The 17,328-nt window shown below is 63.4% G+C and overlaps 1 protein-coding gene across 4 annotated transcripts; it reads right to left on the reverse strand.

Annotated features, from left to right (window-relative positions):
• Positions 1–421: 421 nt before the first annotated feature.
• On the reverse strand, positions 422–16,144 carry CEP131 (centrosomal protein 131). 4 transcript variants are annotated; one of them, XM_075771027.1, is made up of 26 exons: positions 15,569–16,144; positions 14,446–14,531; positions 13,556–13,670; positions 13,028–13,146; positions 12,402–12,515; positions 12,142–12,291; positions 11,655–11,772; positions 10,786–10,902; positions 9,615–9,783; positions 9,377–9,477; positions 9,058–9,240; positions 8,530–8,724; positions 8,259–8,396; positions 7,562–7,687; positions 7,345–7,461; positions 5,838–5,867; positions 4,830–4,932; positions 4,313–4,514; positions 3,912–4,019; positions 3,589–3,706; positions 3,329–3,403; positions 3,100–3,242; positions 2,627–2,804; positions 2,323–2,519; positions 815–875; positions 422–714 (listed from the first exon to the last, which is right to left on the reverse strand). In XM_075771027.1, exons 1-26 carry the CDS (start codon positions 15,743–15,745, stop codon positions 640–642), a joined length of 3,315 nt encoding a protein of 1,104 aa, XP_075627142.1. In that variant the 5' UTR covers positions 15,746–16,144; the 3' UTR covers positions 422–639. The 4 variants fall into 4 exon arrangements, with proteins under 4 accessions (XP_075627142.1, XP_075627139.1, XP_075627141.1 ...); XM_075771024.1 differs by having other exon boundaries at positions 8,530–8,721; positions 15,569–15,884; XM_075771026.1 differs by lacking the exon at positions 5,838–5,867 and having other exon boundaries at positions 8,530–8,721; positions 15,569–15,884.
• Between the last annotated feature and the right edge of the window lie 1,184 nt (positions 16,145–17,328).

Below are 17,328 nucleotides of genomic sequence, written 5' to 3' on the forward strand. Positions count from 1 at the left end.
CAGGTAGCAGAGGCTGCGGGATCACGTCCTGCCCCGGCCATGCCTCCCCGCAGCATCCTGGATATTTTGTTTTGGAAGAGGAAGCAAGGCGCAGAGCGGGGAGCTGGGGACCATCAGAGCCAGCACCCGCATGCTCGGGCTGTCCCTCACTACCTGCAGGAACAGGGGGCCCCAACGTCTCCAGGAGGGTCCTGTCCCCCAGCTCAGCTCCGACCCGCAGGTCCCACACATCCCCCCTGGGGAAGGTCTGGGGGTAGAGAGGGTCGGGGCTGCTGCCGGCTCCCACGGCGGGGAGGGGCAGCTCGTGCCCTGGCACCGATACGCACCGGGGAGGGACAAACGCACCAGCGAAGAAGAAGTGGTGGATGCCAGCGAGGCAGAGCCCCCCCATCCCCCTGGGGACACAGCTGGAACAGGAACGGCTGTAGCAACCAGCGCAGATTTATTGTTAAAACACAACCACCGAACACCTGAAGGCTGCCGAGCACGGCAGGGCTCACGGCCGCTGCACCGGGACCAGGCTGTAAAACACCAGGGCAGAGGGAGGGAAGGGGAAGCCCCAGCCCCACACCCCCCCCACCCCGAGCGAGGGTCCCGCAGGCGCCCCAGAGCTCCCCCCAGCCCTGCACGGCAGGGTGGTCACTTGGTGGCCAGCAGCTGCTTGCGCTGCTGCTCCAGGAGGGCTTCCAGCCGGTCGGCTCGCTGCACGGCCACCTGCAACAGAGCACACGGGAGGGAGAGCTCGCTGCGCCCCGCGGCAGAGCCGCAGCCCGGGGGGGGGGGGTGTGGGGGTCTGTCTGCCCCCCTCACTCACTTCGTACTGCTTCCGAAGGCTGCTCACGCTCTCCTCCTTCCTCAGGACGGCTGTCTTCACCCTGAGCAGATGGACAGAGAGAGACTGAGGGCCCCGTCCCAGTGCCCGGCCCCAAACACCAGCCGGCCCCGTGCCCCAGGAGGCCGATCCCAGGGCGGGGGGGAGCGTGGTCCCTCTCCTCCCGCCTGGCGCACTGCTGCAAGCCAGAGAGCAGCGGCTCTGGGCTCGAGGTGCCATTACACTTATTCCCTTGGTGAGCGTTACGTAGTTTGGATCAAGCCATCTACAGGAAGAAGGGGACATTTGCTTTGCGAGACTTAATTAATGAACAGGACCACAGGGAGGGGTTTTTAAGTTTTTTCCCCACTTCTCGAGCCCACGGTTGCTGCCTCACGGCTAGGGAGCTCAGAGCACCAGACTTTCTGTGTTTCAGCCTTTGCCAGGCCGTAACTAAGGGATGGAAGGGGAGCGGGGCTCCTCGCTCTCTCATGCTCCAGGTATGAACCTGGCTGGCAGAGCAAGCAGGAATCACTCGGCAGGATCTGGGAAAGCTGGTGAGCTCCATGTGCTCGTACTACAGCCTCTCGTTACAGCGGGTGGTGAGCAGCTCGGTACAGACACCGACAGGAGGGACGGCTCTGCACTGCGCTGGAGCCGTTACCGCAGCGCTCTGCCCCACACAGAAAGAGCTCTGGCAGGAGACGATGCGCTTCCCTTTCCGATTCTTTCACTTGCAAAATCCCTCCCCCGCAGGCAGACTCGGAGGGAAGAGGAAGCCTTACGCTGTCACTGCCCGATGCTGAGCCCAGCTCCCAGCACCGGCTCCCCACTGAGCGCAGGACGGAGCCGAGCCCCACGGCACAGCCCTGCTCACGAGTGCAGCCGCTGCTCCCTGCAAACGAGGTCTCAGGGTGCTGTGCAGCCAACAGCCAGGGTCCCCGGTGCGTTTTGGGGATGTCACAGCTGCCCTGGACCTCTGTGGCTGTGCAGCGGCCGGCTGAGCCCTGACCCAGCAGCTGGCTGCTCCCTCCCCTACGCTCGTGGCAGGGGCATCGGTTGCCTGGCCACCCCAGAGCGGCAAATCTGCAGAGCAAGATGCCGTGGCTGCAATCGCACATATAAGCGCTACCCAGAGCGGAGCCCTCCAGGAGCTGACGGCAAGCCAGGCTGGAACCTGCCAGGAACCGCAGACGGGGCCGGGCACCACTGGCCTCTCCTGGCAGGAGCCCTCGCGCTGCTCCAGCTGCCCGTCCCTGCGCTCGCACCCTCCAGGCGTGCAAAGGAGCGGCCCTGGGGCCAGGATGACACAGAGCAGGCAGAAGTCGCAAGGGCCAGAGGATTCAGGGTGGCTGAGCAGACAGCCAGCTCGGGTAACTCCGCTGCCCGTTTTGCCCAGACAGGACTGGAAGCCAGGCCTGAGGACGCAGCACTCTGGACACACTCCCGCAACACACCCCCGACCAGCTCTGCGCCCGTGGCAGCCCAGCACGAAGCCCAGGCAGCCTCACCTCCTGTGAACCTCCTCCAGCTCTCTGTCCTTCTCCCGCACTACCCTGTCCAGCTCCAGGCGCTGCCGGGCTCTCATCTCCGCCATCTCCGCCTTTAGCCGCTTGTTCTCCTCCTCTGTCCCCACCAGCCGGTCAGCAAACTCCTGCCGGATCACTTCTGCCAGGCTGCTCCGCTCCTGGGCCAGCTGGTCCCTCACCTGCAGCAGGGCAGGGAGGTGACATCAAGGCGCTGACAGGCACAGGGCGATGCCGGGGGACGGAGCAGGGAAAGGAGCCAAAGCGCCAGGCTCTGCTCCCCACCCACCTTCTGGATCTCCTCCACCTCCTGCTCCTTGTGCTTCAGCAGGCCCTGCAGACGAACGCTCTCCCCTTCCAGCTCTGCCAGCCGCCCCTTCAGCTCATTGCAGCGTTCCTGCAGCTTCCGCTCAGACCTCTCCAGCTCCTGGAGCTCTACCTCGTACTTGTCACGGATCCTCTTAATCCTAGCGGGAGGGGAGGACGGGCAGCTGCAGGGACCATCCCCAGCCGCCTTCGTGCTGCAGAAGGGACCACGACACAGCAACAAGGAGGGGATCTGCCCCATGGGAGCCCCAGGGCTGTTTCCTCGAGTGAGAGGTTAACTTCCCTCCCCGCCAGCCGCTCTTTCCCACACTAACGCTGCTCACACCCACAAGCTGCAACGTCCAGAGCTCACTGGAGAAACGCGCAGGGCTCAGGGGACAGGGGAAGGGGACCAGCCGTGAGGAGCTGGGACGCGCGGGCTCCCTCTCCCCCCACCTGCTCTCTGCTGCCCTCTCACACTCCTCCTTGGCCGAGGACATGTCAGCCTCCAGGCGCTGGATCACCAACTCGATCTCTTTGTCTCGTTCCTTCCTCACCTCTTCCCGCAGCTCCCGCTCCCGGGACAGCAGCCAGGCTTCCTGGGCACAGAGATGCCAAACGCTGCCTCAGTCCCCCTCGGAGCCCAAGGGTGGACCCTTTGGAGGGGGGCAGCCCTTGCTGTTACCTCCTTCTTCATGTAGTTCGCCTCCCAGGCCTGCTTCTCGATCTCCAGCCGGTCCTTCAGCACCTTCACTTCTGCCTGCAGAGAGACAAGATGACAACCGCTCAGCTCTGGCAGCTGCAGCCCCCCCGGCACTGTCCCGGTGGGGTTCGGGGCTCAGCGGTGCCAGTGCGTGTCACCGCAGCCACACGTGGGGGACCAGACTGGACTGCTCGCACCCAAGAACAGCAACCCGGGACCCAGAGGCGAGGGGCAAACCAGACCTGATGCCGCCTCTCCTGCTCCTCCTTCTCCTTCGCGTACTCCTCCTTCAGCGCCCTGGTGACGGCCGAGCTGCTCGCCTCGAGCTGCCGCCGCAGCTCCTCCGCCTCCGCTCTCTGCCTGCCCGCACACACCGCAGCTCCCAACGTCTGTGCCGGCCCAGCCTTGCCACCCCCTCCTCGGGCTGCTCCCCCCAGCCCCCCTCGACCACCAGCCCCCTCTTCCCACCGCAGCCCTGCCTGGGGACACTGGCCCCAGCGCTCCCGAGCTCGGGGCCGCCTCCAGCCCTTGGCCACCGCGCCGCCACTGCTGCCAGCCCTCTCACCTGGCTGCTTGCTGGCTGAGCCGCTCCTTCTCCTCGGCCACCTCTGCGTAGAGCCGGCGTCGTTGCTGCTGCAGCGCCTGCTCCTCCTGCTCCAGCTGCTGCTCACACCTGCGGGGCAGAGCACCCTCAGGGATGGACCTGGCTTCGGGCATTCATCCGCCTCTCCATCCCGTCCCATCCTGTCCCATCCCTTCCATGGCCGACCCGGGGTTGGTCCAACTCTGGAGGATGCCCCTGGTTTACCGGCAGCTCCCACACTGGGCTGGTGCAGAGAAAGGGGCTGCCCCCCACGGATATTAACCACTGCAAAGATTGGGAACCCGTCAGCATGTGGGTGGTGGACGCCACCCCTATGCCGTGAGCCCCAAACCACCCTCAAGCCTCCCCCCACGATGACGTACCGCTGCCGGGCCAGCTCCCTCTCCCGCTGGCTCTGCTCCTCCTTCTCGCGCTCCAGCAGGCCCCGCAGCTCCTCTGCCTGCCGGCCGTAGCGCTGGGCGGCCCGCTCGTCCGACTGCAGCAGCTCGGCCTCGTGCAGCATCTTCAGCTTCCTGATGTCCTGCCTGTGCTTGGCGATGAGCTTCTGGATCTCCGGCTCCAGCCCTGGGGCAGCAGGAAGGACAGTCACCACTCGGCCTTGGGGCTGCCCAGACCCCAGCGCCGGTGCCCTTGGCCCTGGCCAGCGGGCTGCAAACACAGCAGTTCAGCAAAGGGGGGCTGGTAAGGAAAGGGGGAGCGAGCAGCGCGGGCTTTCCTGCTCTCTGGCATCTGCCCCTGCCAAACGCAGGGAGCAGAGACCACCCCGTGCCGAGCGGCTCTTCCCCGAGCTCTGCAGACACGGCCCCTCTCCCGGACCAGCTCGGATGTGACCCCCACACCGCCCCGACTCCAGCCACCACCCAGGGAACGCGCCCGTACCTTTCACAGTGATTTCTTTGATCTTTTTGGTTTTCTCATCAATCCACTTCTCCCGCCTGATTTTCTCAGTTGCGCTCATCAGTTCCTTCAGTTTCTTAATCTCCTGTTTGGGAGCAAACGGGAAAGTTTCAGAGACAAACTAGGGGAGAAAAACCCGCTAGCCTGGGAGCCCGGCTCTGGAGAAGGAAGTTGCAGGCAAGAGCAGGCAGCCTGAGCTGCACGTACACAGCCCCGGCTGTGCGTGTTCTCCTGCTCCAGAGAAGCGGCCGCACGCTCCCCCTGTGCCTTCTCCTCGCTCTCACGGGATGGGGCCGCTGCTGCCCCACAGCGCTGGAGCACGGGGGTGAGAAGAGCAAAACCCTTGGAAAAGCACTTGCTGGCTGAGACACGAGAGCACCTACGGAGGGGAGAGGGGAACCGGGGCTGCCGACGGTCCTTGCGTGCAGGGCAGTCTGTCTGTCAGCAGACGCAGGGTTACATGTGAAGACGCTTCCTTCTCCAGCCTTCCCTCTGCCTGGCACGGAAGACCCTCCGGCAGGAGGACAGACAGACAGACAAGCACGCCTCCCAGCGCCGCGGTACCACTGCGGCCCAAGCTCCTGCAGCACCCCAAAACTCTCCCAACGCCTCGGAGGCTGCCCAGCCCAGGCACAGCCACTGCTCTCGCTTTCCCCTCTGCCTGCGTTTACCTCCTCGGCTCTCCTCTCCAGCAAAAAGGAGCGGGGAATAGCAGAGGGCCGCCCGCACAGCCCGGGACTCGCTTTTAGGGAAAAAAAGAGGGCAGGGAAATCGGCACAGGAAGACAGGGACGGCCCGAAGGCAGCAGCTGAGCAAGTGGCCTGGGGAGACGGGGCGAAGGGGCTCCTTTCTGGGGCTGACCCCGCCGCTGAGCGGGGAGTTCCCAGCCCAGCCCTGATACTGCAGGCGCCTGCGGAGCCGGAGCGGGTCAGGGCGTGAGAGCAGAAGGGCAAGGCACAAAAAAAAAAAAAGAGCAAAGACCACATTTACCTCGCAAAAGGGGCCCAAAGTGCGCCAGACCTGGGGAGAAAGAAAGGAGGGGATGGAGAGAAAAGGGGAATTGCAGAGTCACGGGGGAGAGGGGAGACGGGAGGGTAGAGAGGCAAAACCAAACAGCCAGGGGGGCAGGGCAGACAGGGGGGCAGGGGTCCCACAGGAGCGAGGGGAGGCACAGCCAAACCGGCAGGTACACAGACGCACCCAGGGCCCGGCAGCACCGCCGGTGACTGCAGCTCCGGGACAAGGGCAGAGCCAGCCCTGCCAGGGAGCGTGCCGCGCAGTCGGGAGGCTGCTCTGGTGACCAGGGGATGCCCGCAGGGACGGGCATTACTTGGTGGCCGCCCCCCAGCACGCAGAGGGGGCTGCACGGCAGAGCCAGGAGCCCAGCTCACCAGGAGCAGGGACAACAAAGGGGCCGCGGAGCGGACACAGAAGGGCTCCTGGGCAGTTCCCAGTGCTGCCGCCCTGCTGTGAGATAAGAGGCAGCTCCTCTGCCCCACGCAGGCTGTGGCAGCAAAACCCGCCCCGTCCCTCCATGGGAAGGTGACCCCTCCAGGCAACGTTGCGCTGGCTTCTTCCTCTCGGCTGGGCTCAAAACTCAGGCTTAAACAGAGCGGCAAAGGGAGCCAAGCGAGCCTTCGCTTGGTTTGCGCGAGGGCGTCTGTCTGAACAGGCTCAGACTGGCGCAAACGCCTGCCCCGCTCCAGCGCCCTGGGCACGAGCTCGGCTGCGAGGCCGCGGGTGAGCAGGGAGCGGGGCAGCAGAGCCAGGGCGAGCCCCGCGGCAGAGCTGCGAGCCAGCGGCACTGCCTTCTGCCAGGGCCAGCGCGGGTGAGCCGAGCCGTCTCCATTTGCAGGAGGGAGCTCTGCACGCTTCCGAGGGAAGCTGCCAGCCAGCTCCCACGAAAACCCTCTGTGTGTTTGGGTGCTGGTCAGGGCGAACAGCCCAGTGAAACCCACAGAGGTCTGTTATTACTTACACACCCTGTGTCCCTTTATAATCTTGTCCCTATTCAGCTCCAAGACCATCCCTGCTCCTGCAAAGGGGGCTGGAAGTCACCCAGCTCAGAAGGATACGGCCACAGGTACAAATTCATCCGTGAGCATCAGGTTTGTGCCAGCGCCTGCTTTTGCCTCTGCCAAAGCGAGGTCCCCTGGTCACCCTCCCGCCGGGGGAAGAGCTCTGTCCACAGCAGGATGTGTGGGAAGGGTCTGCCCACGCACAGCCCCTGGGAGCCCGCACTGCCTGTCCGTCAGTCCCACCACCCGGCTCTGGGCTGCAGAGGACAGTGGCCTCTCGGGCAGCCAGGGCAGAGCTCCGCGGAGGACACGGACCCTTCTGTGCACAGAGAAGGGCTCCCCAGAACGATCGAGCCCCACTGAGGTGAGAGAGACCCTACAGCTCTGGGCAGAGGTCCCCTTTCAGCAAAACCAACCAACTCTGGCCGTGGCACGTCTCCGTCTCCTTTCCCTGCCTCCCACCCTCCCTATCCCCTCACCAGCTCGTGCTGCTCCTGCATCTGGGTGATTTTCTTGCCATACTTCTGGTCCACTTGTTTCAGCTCAGCTACCACAGCCTCACACTTCTCGTTCAGCACCTTCTTATCATCAATCAGCTGAGCAGGGCAAAGAAAAGGCATCAGGCAGCCAGGCAGGGTACAGCAACCTCCGCTTCTGGCTTCAGAAGCACCAGTCAGAGCTGGGATGGGACATTACCTGGTCGATGAAGGCCAGATGCCTCTGGATAGCTGCCTCGTACTGTTCCCTCTGCAGCTTGAGCTGGTGGCTGAGCTCCTTCTCGGTCTGTTTGACATGCCGGACAGTCAGTTCCCTCTGCTGAGCCTTTTGGATGCAGGGGAGAAATGGCCACAAGACATTAAGAGGAAGAAGTTACACCAGCCCCAGCATGTGTACAGGAGATCTACCAAACCTGGAAGGCACTGTCGGGCCAGAACAAGGAGGAACAGAGCTAAAGCAAAGTCCCTGGTACTCACACCTCCTGCCCTGCTGCCAGCAAGAACACCCAAACCCCTGCGGGACAGAGGAAAAGAGAGTTCAGCCCAGGAACTCACCCAGGGCTTCTGGACTAGCCAGGCCCCTGCCAAGGAGGGGACTTTGAGGAAAGTTTTCAAATCGGGGGGGCAGCAAGGAGAAATCGGAGAGAAGCCCACACCAGACCAAGGAGGACCTTGCAGATCTTTCCCACGCTAACAGTGACTGGGACTGCGGCATGCCCGGCAGCCTCTGGCCCTCCGGCTCCTCAGCACTAGCTCCGGGAACGCGGCAGTACTTTGCTGGGAAGCCCTATTCACAGAGCCCCAATTTTGTGCTTCAAAGCCACTGCCCCAAGAAACATCTGCTGAGGGCTCTTGGTGTTCATTCCCCAGCAAGCAAGAGCATCTGGCTCACACACCAGGGCGGTCTGCAGCAGGCCGATGGCTCGCTTCTTCTCCTCCACTTCCAGCTTCAGCCTCATGATGGAGCTCGTCACCTCTGTGGCAACAGCAGATGCCTGCTCCAAGTGAGCCAGCTCCTCTTCCAAGAGGAGACCCTGCAACAGGGGAAAAAAACAATTAAGAGGTGGTGGGCACCTCCTGGAACCAGAAGAAGGAGACGAGAGACCCGTCCCACCAGGGTCTTGCACCACCTCTCAAACATGAACAGGCTCTGGCTTCAGCACTCACTTCCCGCTGCGTGGCCGAGGCGGACGACCTGGGCCTCTCCTGCTCGGACTTCTCCATCTCGTCCAGGAAACTGATGATGCTTTGGAGCTTGGCCTCCGAGAGCAGCGCCCCGTCCTCGGGCACCCCTGGGGAGTGGTTCAGCTTCCCAAACTTCTCCAGGTTATCAGCAGTCAGGGAGTTGGAGCTGGGCTCCTGCTGGGCGGACACAGGTGTGAATGAGCACCCAGGGAAGGCTTGGGAGAAGAGGTGGTGGCTCTTCTTCACCAGAACCCAGTCCTCCCACTGAACCCCAATAACCAGCCTTAGCCTCTGTATTCACCCTCCTCCCACCACAGCCCCCGCATGGTTTTGCTCCTCGTTGCCTCCTCCGCTGCCTTCAAACTCCTCCGCTGCCTTCTCCAGCAGCAAACCTTTCTCACCCTCCACCACCCAGCAAGCGCAAGGAGAAGGCAGCCCGCAGGGAACCTGCTCTCACCAGGCAGCTGTCGCTGTCCGAGGGCGGACAACCAGCCTCAGCCCCCTGCCTACCCCATCAACCCAGGCGTGTCTGTCCTTCCTGAAGAGCTTCGGCGGGGGCAGCAGCTCTGGCTCTTCCTCCAACAGCCTGAGCGTGTCCAGCAGCTCACTCAGCGTGACCTTGGACTGAGCCCTGCTGACGGCAGTCACCACTGTCTCCAGATCCTCGCCGCCCGTCTCTCTGGAGCTCACATCCTACGGAGGGGGGGAAGGAAGATGCACCTTGCAGTAAAAGAGTTTGCCAGATCTCCCCAGAAGTCAACGGAGGCTCCAGAGCCGCCCTGGTAGAACAGCTGGTGCCAGGAGCCCCGTGAGGCCAAGCCAGACCCACCTGCAGCTTGTCCTCTGCCCCAGGGTCCTGCGCGGGCGCGGAGCCGAGGTCTGCGAGGCCGCTCTCTTCCGGCTCCGCAGCTACCGAGTGGAAATTGGCCTCTGCAGGAACCAGACCGCTCTCAGGCACTTGCACCAACCAGCAGCTCCCCAGAGCGAGAACAGCCCCCTCCGTTCCTCCTTCCCCCTCACGTCACACGCTGCTCCAAAAGCATGGGAGACCTGCAGGAGGGACTCACCGGCGTTATTGGCTTTGGTGACACTGTTGGCTGGACTGACGTTCCTTGCAGAAGCAGGTTTGGCAGGCTTCTTCTTTGCTACCCTTCTGCTCTCCTTCACCAGCACAAGCTCTTCTTCTGCCAAGCGTTTTGCGTCCGGAGCCTTTTGGGCCCTTTTCTGGTGCAGCTCCTGTGGGGACAGAGAAGCCGTCAGCGTCCTGCTCAGCACAGGGCGTGTGCTGACACTGCTTCAAGTGCCAGCAAGGGCCTGGGAGACTGCCATGACCCACACGCTTGCTGCTGAAGGGTTAACAAGGACAATTCCAGAGAAAGGGAAAGCACAGGAAGAGCAGCTCTACTCTGCGCTGCTCTGAGCAGTGGGGAGGTCTCGCCAGCTCCACCTGTGACCGAGGGCTGTTCGCATGCCCCCGCCAGCGTCCTTTGCTGCTCCGTAAAGGGCTTCCGAATCCCGAGGGCCACGCGCTGCACGGCGCAGCGACGCGGCAGAGCCCAGGGACTTGCCTCAGCCGAGTTTCGGGAAGTCACAAGCACATGTTTGCAAAGCTGTTGCAGCATTTTGCTGTCCTCTGGCCGCTCACTCTGCATCTCTACCAACCACCACCCCACCGAAATACGATTACATTTAGGGCAAGGAGAAACCGGGGTTTTTTAAAAAAATCTTCAGCTATACTGCAAGCAAACACGCAACTCCCCATAACCTGCACCCTTCACCTGTGCCCAGGGGCACCAGCCCTCTCCTCCCTGCAAGAACAGGGCGAAGACGGTGAGGTGCTTCCCGCCAGCAGCACAGAGCGGGGCTCAGCCCACCCTGGAGCACCCCGCTCCTGAGGAGGGTCCCCTTCCCCGGGCACTCTCGTCCTCCCCAGCCACTCCGAGGAGCTGCGGTTACAGTCTCCCTGTTTCAACACGGTCACCCTTTCCCCGAGAACAGATCGAAACCAGCGCTGCGTTCACAAGCTTCGAATGAGCTGCCAAGGCTTGGCAGGAGCACAACGGGAAACCGCTCTACGGCACCTCCGGCTCCGTAGGGAGCACTCCATTACCAAGGCTGGCTCCAATTCTGCTTCGTGCAAAGCCCCTGGAGATGCAGAGGGGAAGCCCTCTCGCTGCCTCACAAGAAGATGCCAACGCTGGCCTCGCTCAGGCCACAGAACCTTTGCCTTGTCCCTACCTGGATGGCAGCGCGCCGGGCCAAGCGCGCCTTCTCCTCTCGGATCTTCCGGCGTTCCTCGTCCTTCCTCTCATGCAAATCCAGGATATTCCCTTCCTCCATCCGCTGCTGCCTTTCCTTCCAGAGAGGAGGGTCAAAAACGTTACCGAGAGCTCTCCAGCACCCACCACCCACAGCAGGGAAGTGGGACAGGGCGTGCTGTCCCTGAGGTCACCCCATATCCAGGCTTTCCATCCCCCCAGGCCCCCGCTCCGTGCAGGTACAGAGTCCTCAGAAAAGCTCCACTTTAGAGCAGCTTATTTTCTTTAGATACTAAATGCAATTATTAGTCATCTGGGTCTGAAACCACCAAGGAGACAAGGCTTAAAAATAGACTCTCACATGCAAGAGCTACAGTACTTTTCGTTATTGCGATAAATAATTAAACACAAAGAAACACAAATAGCTGCAGATGACTCGCCACTCTCTAATGAGCCAATTCGTTACTGATTCGCTACGATGAGCTGAGACAGGGTATCCCTCCTCTGGCCACGAGTGTCCAAGACAATAAAAGAGTTGAGCAGGATTTGTGCTGCTACTGCCAAGCGTCCGCCTGCTCGCGGCCGAAGGGAGCTGGTGGACAGGAGCCACACAGCGCTGAGCCCGGGGGCTCCCGGCCTGAGCTCCCCCTGGAACCAAACCCGGGCTTTCCCCCGCCACAGCCAGCGCATCTCCACGGGGCCGGGGCCCTCCCCAGCTCTCTGGACCACGAGGGGCTGGCTGGATGCAAAGCCAAGGCGCCCTCATCTCTGACACCTCAGGTCTGGGTTGAAGGGTCTGGTGACTTAAGGGACTCAAATTCCCCCGAATTTGCAGCGGACAGGACTGACCTCCCTTTTGGAAGCCAGCAAGCGCCCCAGAGCCGCCGCTGCCGCCCTGTGCCGTTGCGAGTGGCGTCGGTACCAGCGCTGGATGGTCACGGCGGCCAGGTTGACCTGCTGGATGAACCTGCGGGGAGAGGGGGGCTCAGGGTCCTCCTCAGCTGCACCACCCCGTCCTGCTGCAGCAGCACGCAGGCGGCTCGCCCACAGCACCGGGACCCGTTCTGTCCCCTCGCACCCCGACTGAGTGAGGCCTCGGCCCGGGCTGACGTTTGGGGTGGAACTCGTGCCTTGGACGAGGACAGCTCAAAGCACAGAGCCAAGTCCCAGGGAGGGTACATCAGCCACTGCGGATGCACTGAGAGGGGCCCTGCCCGAACCCAGCACCCCAGAGGAGAGGAACAAACCAGTACCAGCTCCCCTGGAGCTCATCCCTCCGCCTGGCACCGTCCTCCTGCCTCTTCCCACCAGCCATCACGCGCCAGCTCTGTCTCACCTCTCTGCCTCCTCCTCGGTCACCTCCTGCCTCCGGGGCAGGCTGCTGTTGTTGTTGCGGGTCATGATGTTGTTGCTGGAGAAATTCTTCTGGGACTTCACGAAGCTGCTGCTTTCGCCGTCCTCGTTTGAGGTCGCTTTGACAACGTTGCTAAGGCAGAAAGTGAAGTCACTTGGCACCATCCTGCCCCGTCCCGTGCCACACCAGCACGCGGAGACGCAGTCAGCACAGCCCCCAGGCCAGGACCTCTCCACACTCACTTGAGGGAGCTGGGTGCCTGGTTGGAGCTTTTGGGCGCAGGGCCCTTGTCCGTGGTGGAGTAGTTGTTGTGCACCATGGTGGTGACACAGTTGCCCATCGCGCCCTTGTTGCTCCTTTTGTGGAGAGAGGACGAGGCATTAGGAACTCGCCGGATCCGGAGGGGACAGCATGCGCCGCGGACGCTCCCCACGTGGCACCCTCCAACCCAGCCGTGACCATCTGAGAATCCCCCAAGGCGAGGAGCAAGCGAGGCCACACAAGCGACTCACCCTCTCCCTAGAGCTCACTCCTCGGAAGCTGTTACCTGCCGCACGGACAGACCGACCGACCCAGCCCGAGCAGACCCAGCACCCTGCGCTTCAGGCTGTTCTAGTCTCAGCTTAAAGCTCTCCTGGCCCCGAAGGGTTCAAGTTTTACTCGTTCCCTTTCCTAGAGCACGAGCAGCCTCTCCCACGCATCAATCGAGCTCCCGTGCAGCTTCCAAATGCGTCCTGGCCAGCCAGCCCGGCACACCCGGCCCCGTGCCCCGGCAGAGGCAGAGCCCCGGCACCCCCTCCTCTGCCCACGTCCTTTCTCGGTGTAGCTCCTCACCAGACCGGCTCCAGTTCAGCGCCGCCCCTCCTACCTGTTGTTGGCGGTGAAGTTGGCTGCCAGGAGCACGGAGGCTTCTTTCCTCCTCATACCCGCCGGTGGCTCAACGCCGCGGGAGCCGGGGGGACCCAGGAACGCTCGCGGCTGATCGTCCTGCCACGGAGCCGGCAGGCGTAAGTGCAGGCAAGCGCCAAACCCGCGTCCTCAAACACCACCCTGTTCCTTCACAAGGCAGGTTCTCCCCCCCCACGGAACGTCTGTTCGGCAGGACGGCAGCCTCTGCCTGCCTCCCCCCGGAGCACGGACACGACGGGCAAAAGCCCCGGGTCAGACACAAGCCCAGCACAGGCCAGAGGAGTGGACAATCACAGTGGCCACCTGAATCACGCCAGCTTTGCCGGCAGGCTGAGGAAGGACCAGTCTGGGTGTCACGGATGAGCTGCACCACCCCCCACCCCATCCTCGGGTCTAGGGAACCCTCCCAGCCCCCCCCCAAAGCCAGCCAACCCCGCAGGCAGGCAGAGCCGACAGCCCACCCGCCCCAGGACCCCGCCGTCCTCACCAAGATGTTCCAGGTGGTTTTCTTTTCCGGGGAGGTTTTGCTCAGACTCGCCAGTTTCTTTCTTCCCCCAGAACCGCTCTCAAAGAAGGTCAGGAAGTCTCCCGTCTGCTCCGAGCTTTAGCCCGAACCCAGGGAAGGCAGAGAGGAGGAGAGAACACGTGTTCTGGAGTTAATATTGCATGCAGACACACAGCAACAAGACAGCGATAGCGGGGTTCTCATCCTGCACGGGCTGCCTCAGCGAGAAGCACGCTCCGATCGCAGCGGGGCACTCTGAAAACACACGCAGCGCAGAGCTGAGGCACACCTACCGCCCGCCACCGCGACAGGGGGAGGAAAGGGCTGGAGAATCATTACGCAGCCCCAAAACCTACAAATTATTTGTTTTCATACGGACTGTTAGATTTCAACATGATGTGTGGCGATGATAGATTAAAGGGATGGGCACAGGGCAACAAGAGAACAGAAAATCATGATTCAGAGACAGCCCTGGGAAGTCACTGGAGACAGAAGGAGAACTTTCTCCTAACACAGCCCAGCTACAGTCCGGAGAGTCCACAAGGGGCTGTTCTAAGCGAACGGTCCTGTCCCTTGGAATTAACTTGAGAGTCTTTTGTGACAGAGGCTTCCCAGCCACAGAAATACACTCTATTTTCCTGAATCCTAATCGAGTGACCTCATCTCCAAAAAAAAAACCAAACCCCAAACAAAAAAACCAGACTGTGGCTTTCCAAGGCCAGGCTGTAACCTGCGATGTGTATGACAGAGCTTAATGTACATTTCTGAAAGGCTCCGGTTCCTCACAGACAAGAGAGGCCAGACAGCTCGGTGGGGTTCACACAGTCCCGTCCACGGGACGGACGGACGCCGGTTGGTGGCTGGGGCTGTACCTGCGCGCGCTGTTCACCCGCTGGTTAACCTGGGTGGTGCTGTTGGACCTCCGGAGGTTGTTCATCGCCCGGGATCCCGCATCTTCCTGCGGAGGAGAGCGCTCAATTCAGCACGATGTTAAGCAGCACGTGCAGGCTGAGCTGGGATGCCTGGCCTGGGCAGGCTCCCCCTGCGAGTCGGTGTCCTAAACCAGCACCGCTGCAGCGCTCCTCTTCCACCCCTTCGGCAGCCCCGACAGGACGTTTCCGACCGCTCCTTGAGGCAGAACGCAACGAACGACTCCTCGCTGCCTCTCCGGCTCCGTGCTGCTGCTGAGCCAGCAGGAACGCATTTGTTCGTGTGAGCTCCGCAGCCAAGAAGGGCCGTGCTCGTTACCTGCCCTGGGAACGAGCGTGAAGGGAGACTGCTGAGGTAGCAGGGATTACTCGGCAAAGAGCATGGAGACTCTGCTGCTGGAACTTAACAGAGCCCGGTAAATACGTGGGGGCTCATTCACTCTGCTGAAAATACACTCAGAAAAACCCCCACTCTGCGAGACACCGAGTGTCCCGAGCTCCTGCTCAGCCCAGCAGGAACGGAGGGTGCCCAGCAAGGCACAGGCTGGGCCTGAAAGCGCCACAGCATCCAGCAAAAGATACCAGGAACTGGGGAGTCTCTGGAAGGAAACAGGTGCAGGGAGGTGAAGGGCAAGGAAGGGTGAAGCCTGACGCTTCCCTGCTTGCCCTTCTGTGTACATTAGGGGGTCCGAAGAGACCTGACGAGCAGCCGATCATCGAGAACGATCAGATTTGAAGAGAGAGCACGGCACCGCAGCACCCAGAGCTGCAGCTCTAGCTGGTGCCTGCACCAGCCCCACTCTCCCCTCCTGAAGGGGGTGCGGCTGCTCCCCATAAACACGCAGCCGTGCCGCCCTGCCACACACTCCCAGGGAAGCCAGGACCCCCCCCAGTGCCACCTCCCGCCCCAGGCTGCGCTCCGAAGCCCAGCCTGCAGGACCAGCGCAGCCCAGCGTTAGAGAGCCGGGAGAGCGGGAGCGCATCGAGGCACCCCACAACCCGCGCACGCAGGCCTCCCGCCCCGGGCAGCAGGAGGGCTGCAGGACCTCTCCCGCCCAGGACTCACCAGCGCGTTCCTCTTCGGTTTGCCGTCGGCAGTGACCGAGATGGAGCGCGCCACGTGCTTGGCGGGAGAGGCGCTGCTCGGGCGACGCGAGACCGGCGCGGGGAGGCCCGTCAGGCTCAGATCCACGCTGCCAGAACCGGCGCCCTGGAAGGAGGAGCCGCTGCGGGTGCTCTTCATGCTGAGGCAGACAGAAGGGGCCCTGGAAGCACAGCGCGGGCAAAGAAGTGAAGGCACGGAGAGTACATCCAGCCTCGCGCAGCAAGTAAATTGCGCGCTCTGCTCCCGGCTTTCTCCTGCAAAAGCCGGCACACAGAGACGTAACTTTTCAAGCGGGACAGAACACCTCCCTCTGTATTTCCACACACCAAATGACCCCGAACACGAGGCCTGGAGAGGCTCCAGGTGAACTCCTCGCAGTGCCTGACACCAGCAGCTGGGCAGGGATGCTGAAAAGCAACCGGGCAGCTCCCAAGGGATCCGTGTCCCCCCGCAGCGCTCCCCATCCCGGCCCAGAAGCCGCTCGGAAGCGGCCGTGCCCTCTCCGCGGGCGCAGGGCGAGCTGAGTGACCTCCCCAGCTCGGCACGTTCCCGGCTTTACCCCTTCGCATCCCCTCCCGCCACAGAGCTCAGAGCCGGGACCCGCCGCCATCGCCAGGGACGCTCCACGCCACGGGCGCCACGTCGCCTTTCGGACACGGCTCCCCGCCAGCCCCCCGGGCCATCGGCCCCCAGCAGGGCTGGCTTCACCCCCCCCCCCTTGGGGCTCCACCTTGGCAACGCCTCGGGCTCCAATAACCCGGGTAAACAAACGGCTCTCGATGGAAACCGCTGGGCTCGCACCGGGAAACGGGGCTCAGGCCCGGGGCTCAGGCCCAGGACCCCCAGCCCGAGCACAGGCCCCCGGGCTCCCACGGCCCAGGACCCCCCGGACCCCACGCGGGAGCGGGAACACGGGTGAGGGGCTCCAGGCAGCGCCAAGGGCCCAGAGGAGGGTGAGGGGGACCCGCACCGCACCGCACCCCCCGGGGCCTCCGGAGGGGGCAGCACCGAGGGCGAGGCCGGACGAGACCCCCCACCCCGGGCCTCACCCGAGAGCCTGGCCCCCTCCTTGCCCGGCTCCAGCCCCCCCACAAAGAGCCCCGGCGGCCGTTACAAGGGACCGTTACAAGGCCCCGGCCCCCCCGGACCCCGTCCCGGTCCCCCCGGGCGGAGCAGGCCCCGGCCCCCCCCAGCCGCCCATCACGCCCGCTCGCACGCAGCCTACCGCCACCACCGCCCCAGCCATTGGGCGGGGCGAGGCGGCTGCCAATCGGATGAGAGGGGCGGGGCGAGGAGAAGAGCGAGGATAGGTTGAGACCTAGAAGGGGGTGGGAGAAAGGAGGGGCGAGAGGGAGGGGCCTGGGGAGGAGGGAGGGTGTGAGGGGCGGGGCTTGGGAGGAGGTGGAGGGGGGCGTGGCCTGAGGAGGTGGGATGGGTGAGGGGCGGGGCCTGGGGTGAGAGGGGCGGTGCCTGTGGGAGGTGGGGGCGGAGCCGGGGCGGGGCTATGAGGGGGCGGGGCCTATGGGAGGAGGGAGGGGCGAGGCCCAGACCCACAGGGGCGGGGGGGGAGATGGGGGGGGCGGGGGGGGAGATGGGGGGGGCGGGGGGGGGCTGTGGGGCAGGGGGGGAAGCTGTGGGGCAGGGGGGGGGGAGCTGTGGGGCAGGGGGGGGGGAGCTGTGGGGCAGGCTCCAGCAACGGCGCAGGAAGAAGTCACGACGTC

The sequence above is a fragment of the Balearica regulorum genome, chromosome 18 (genome assembly GCF_011004875.1).
Source record: "Balearica regulorum gibbericeps isolate bBalReg1 chromosome 18, bBalReg1.pri, whole genome shotgun sequence".
NCBI classification, from domain to species: Eukaryota; Metazoa; Chordata; class Aves; order Gruiformes; family Gruidae; genus Balearica; species Balearica regulorum.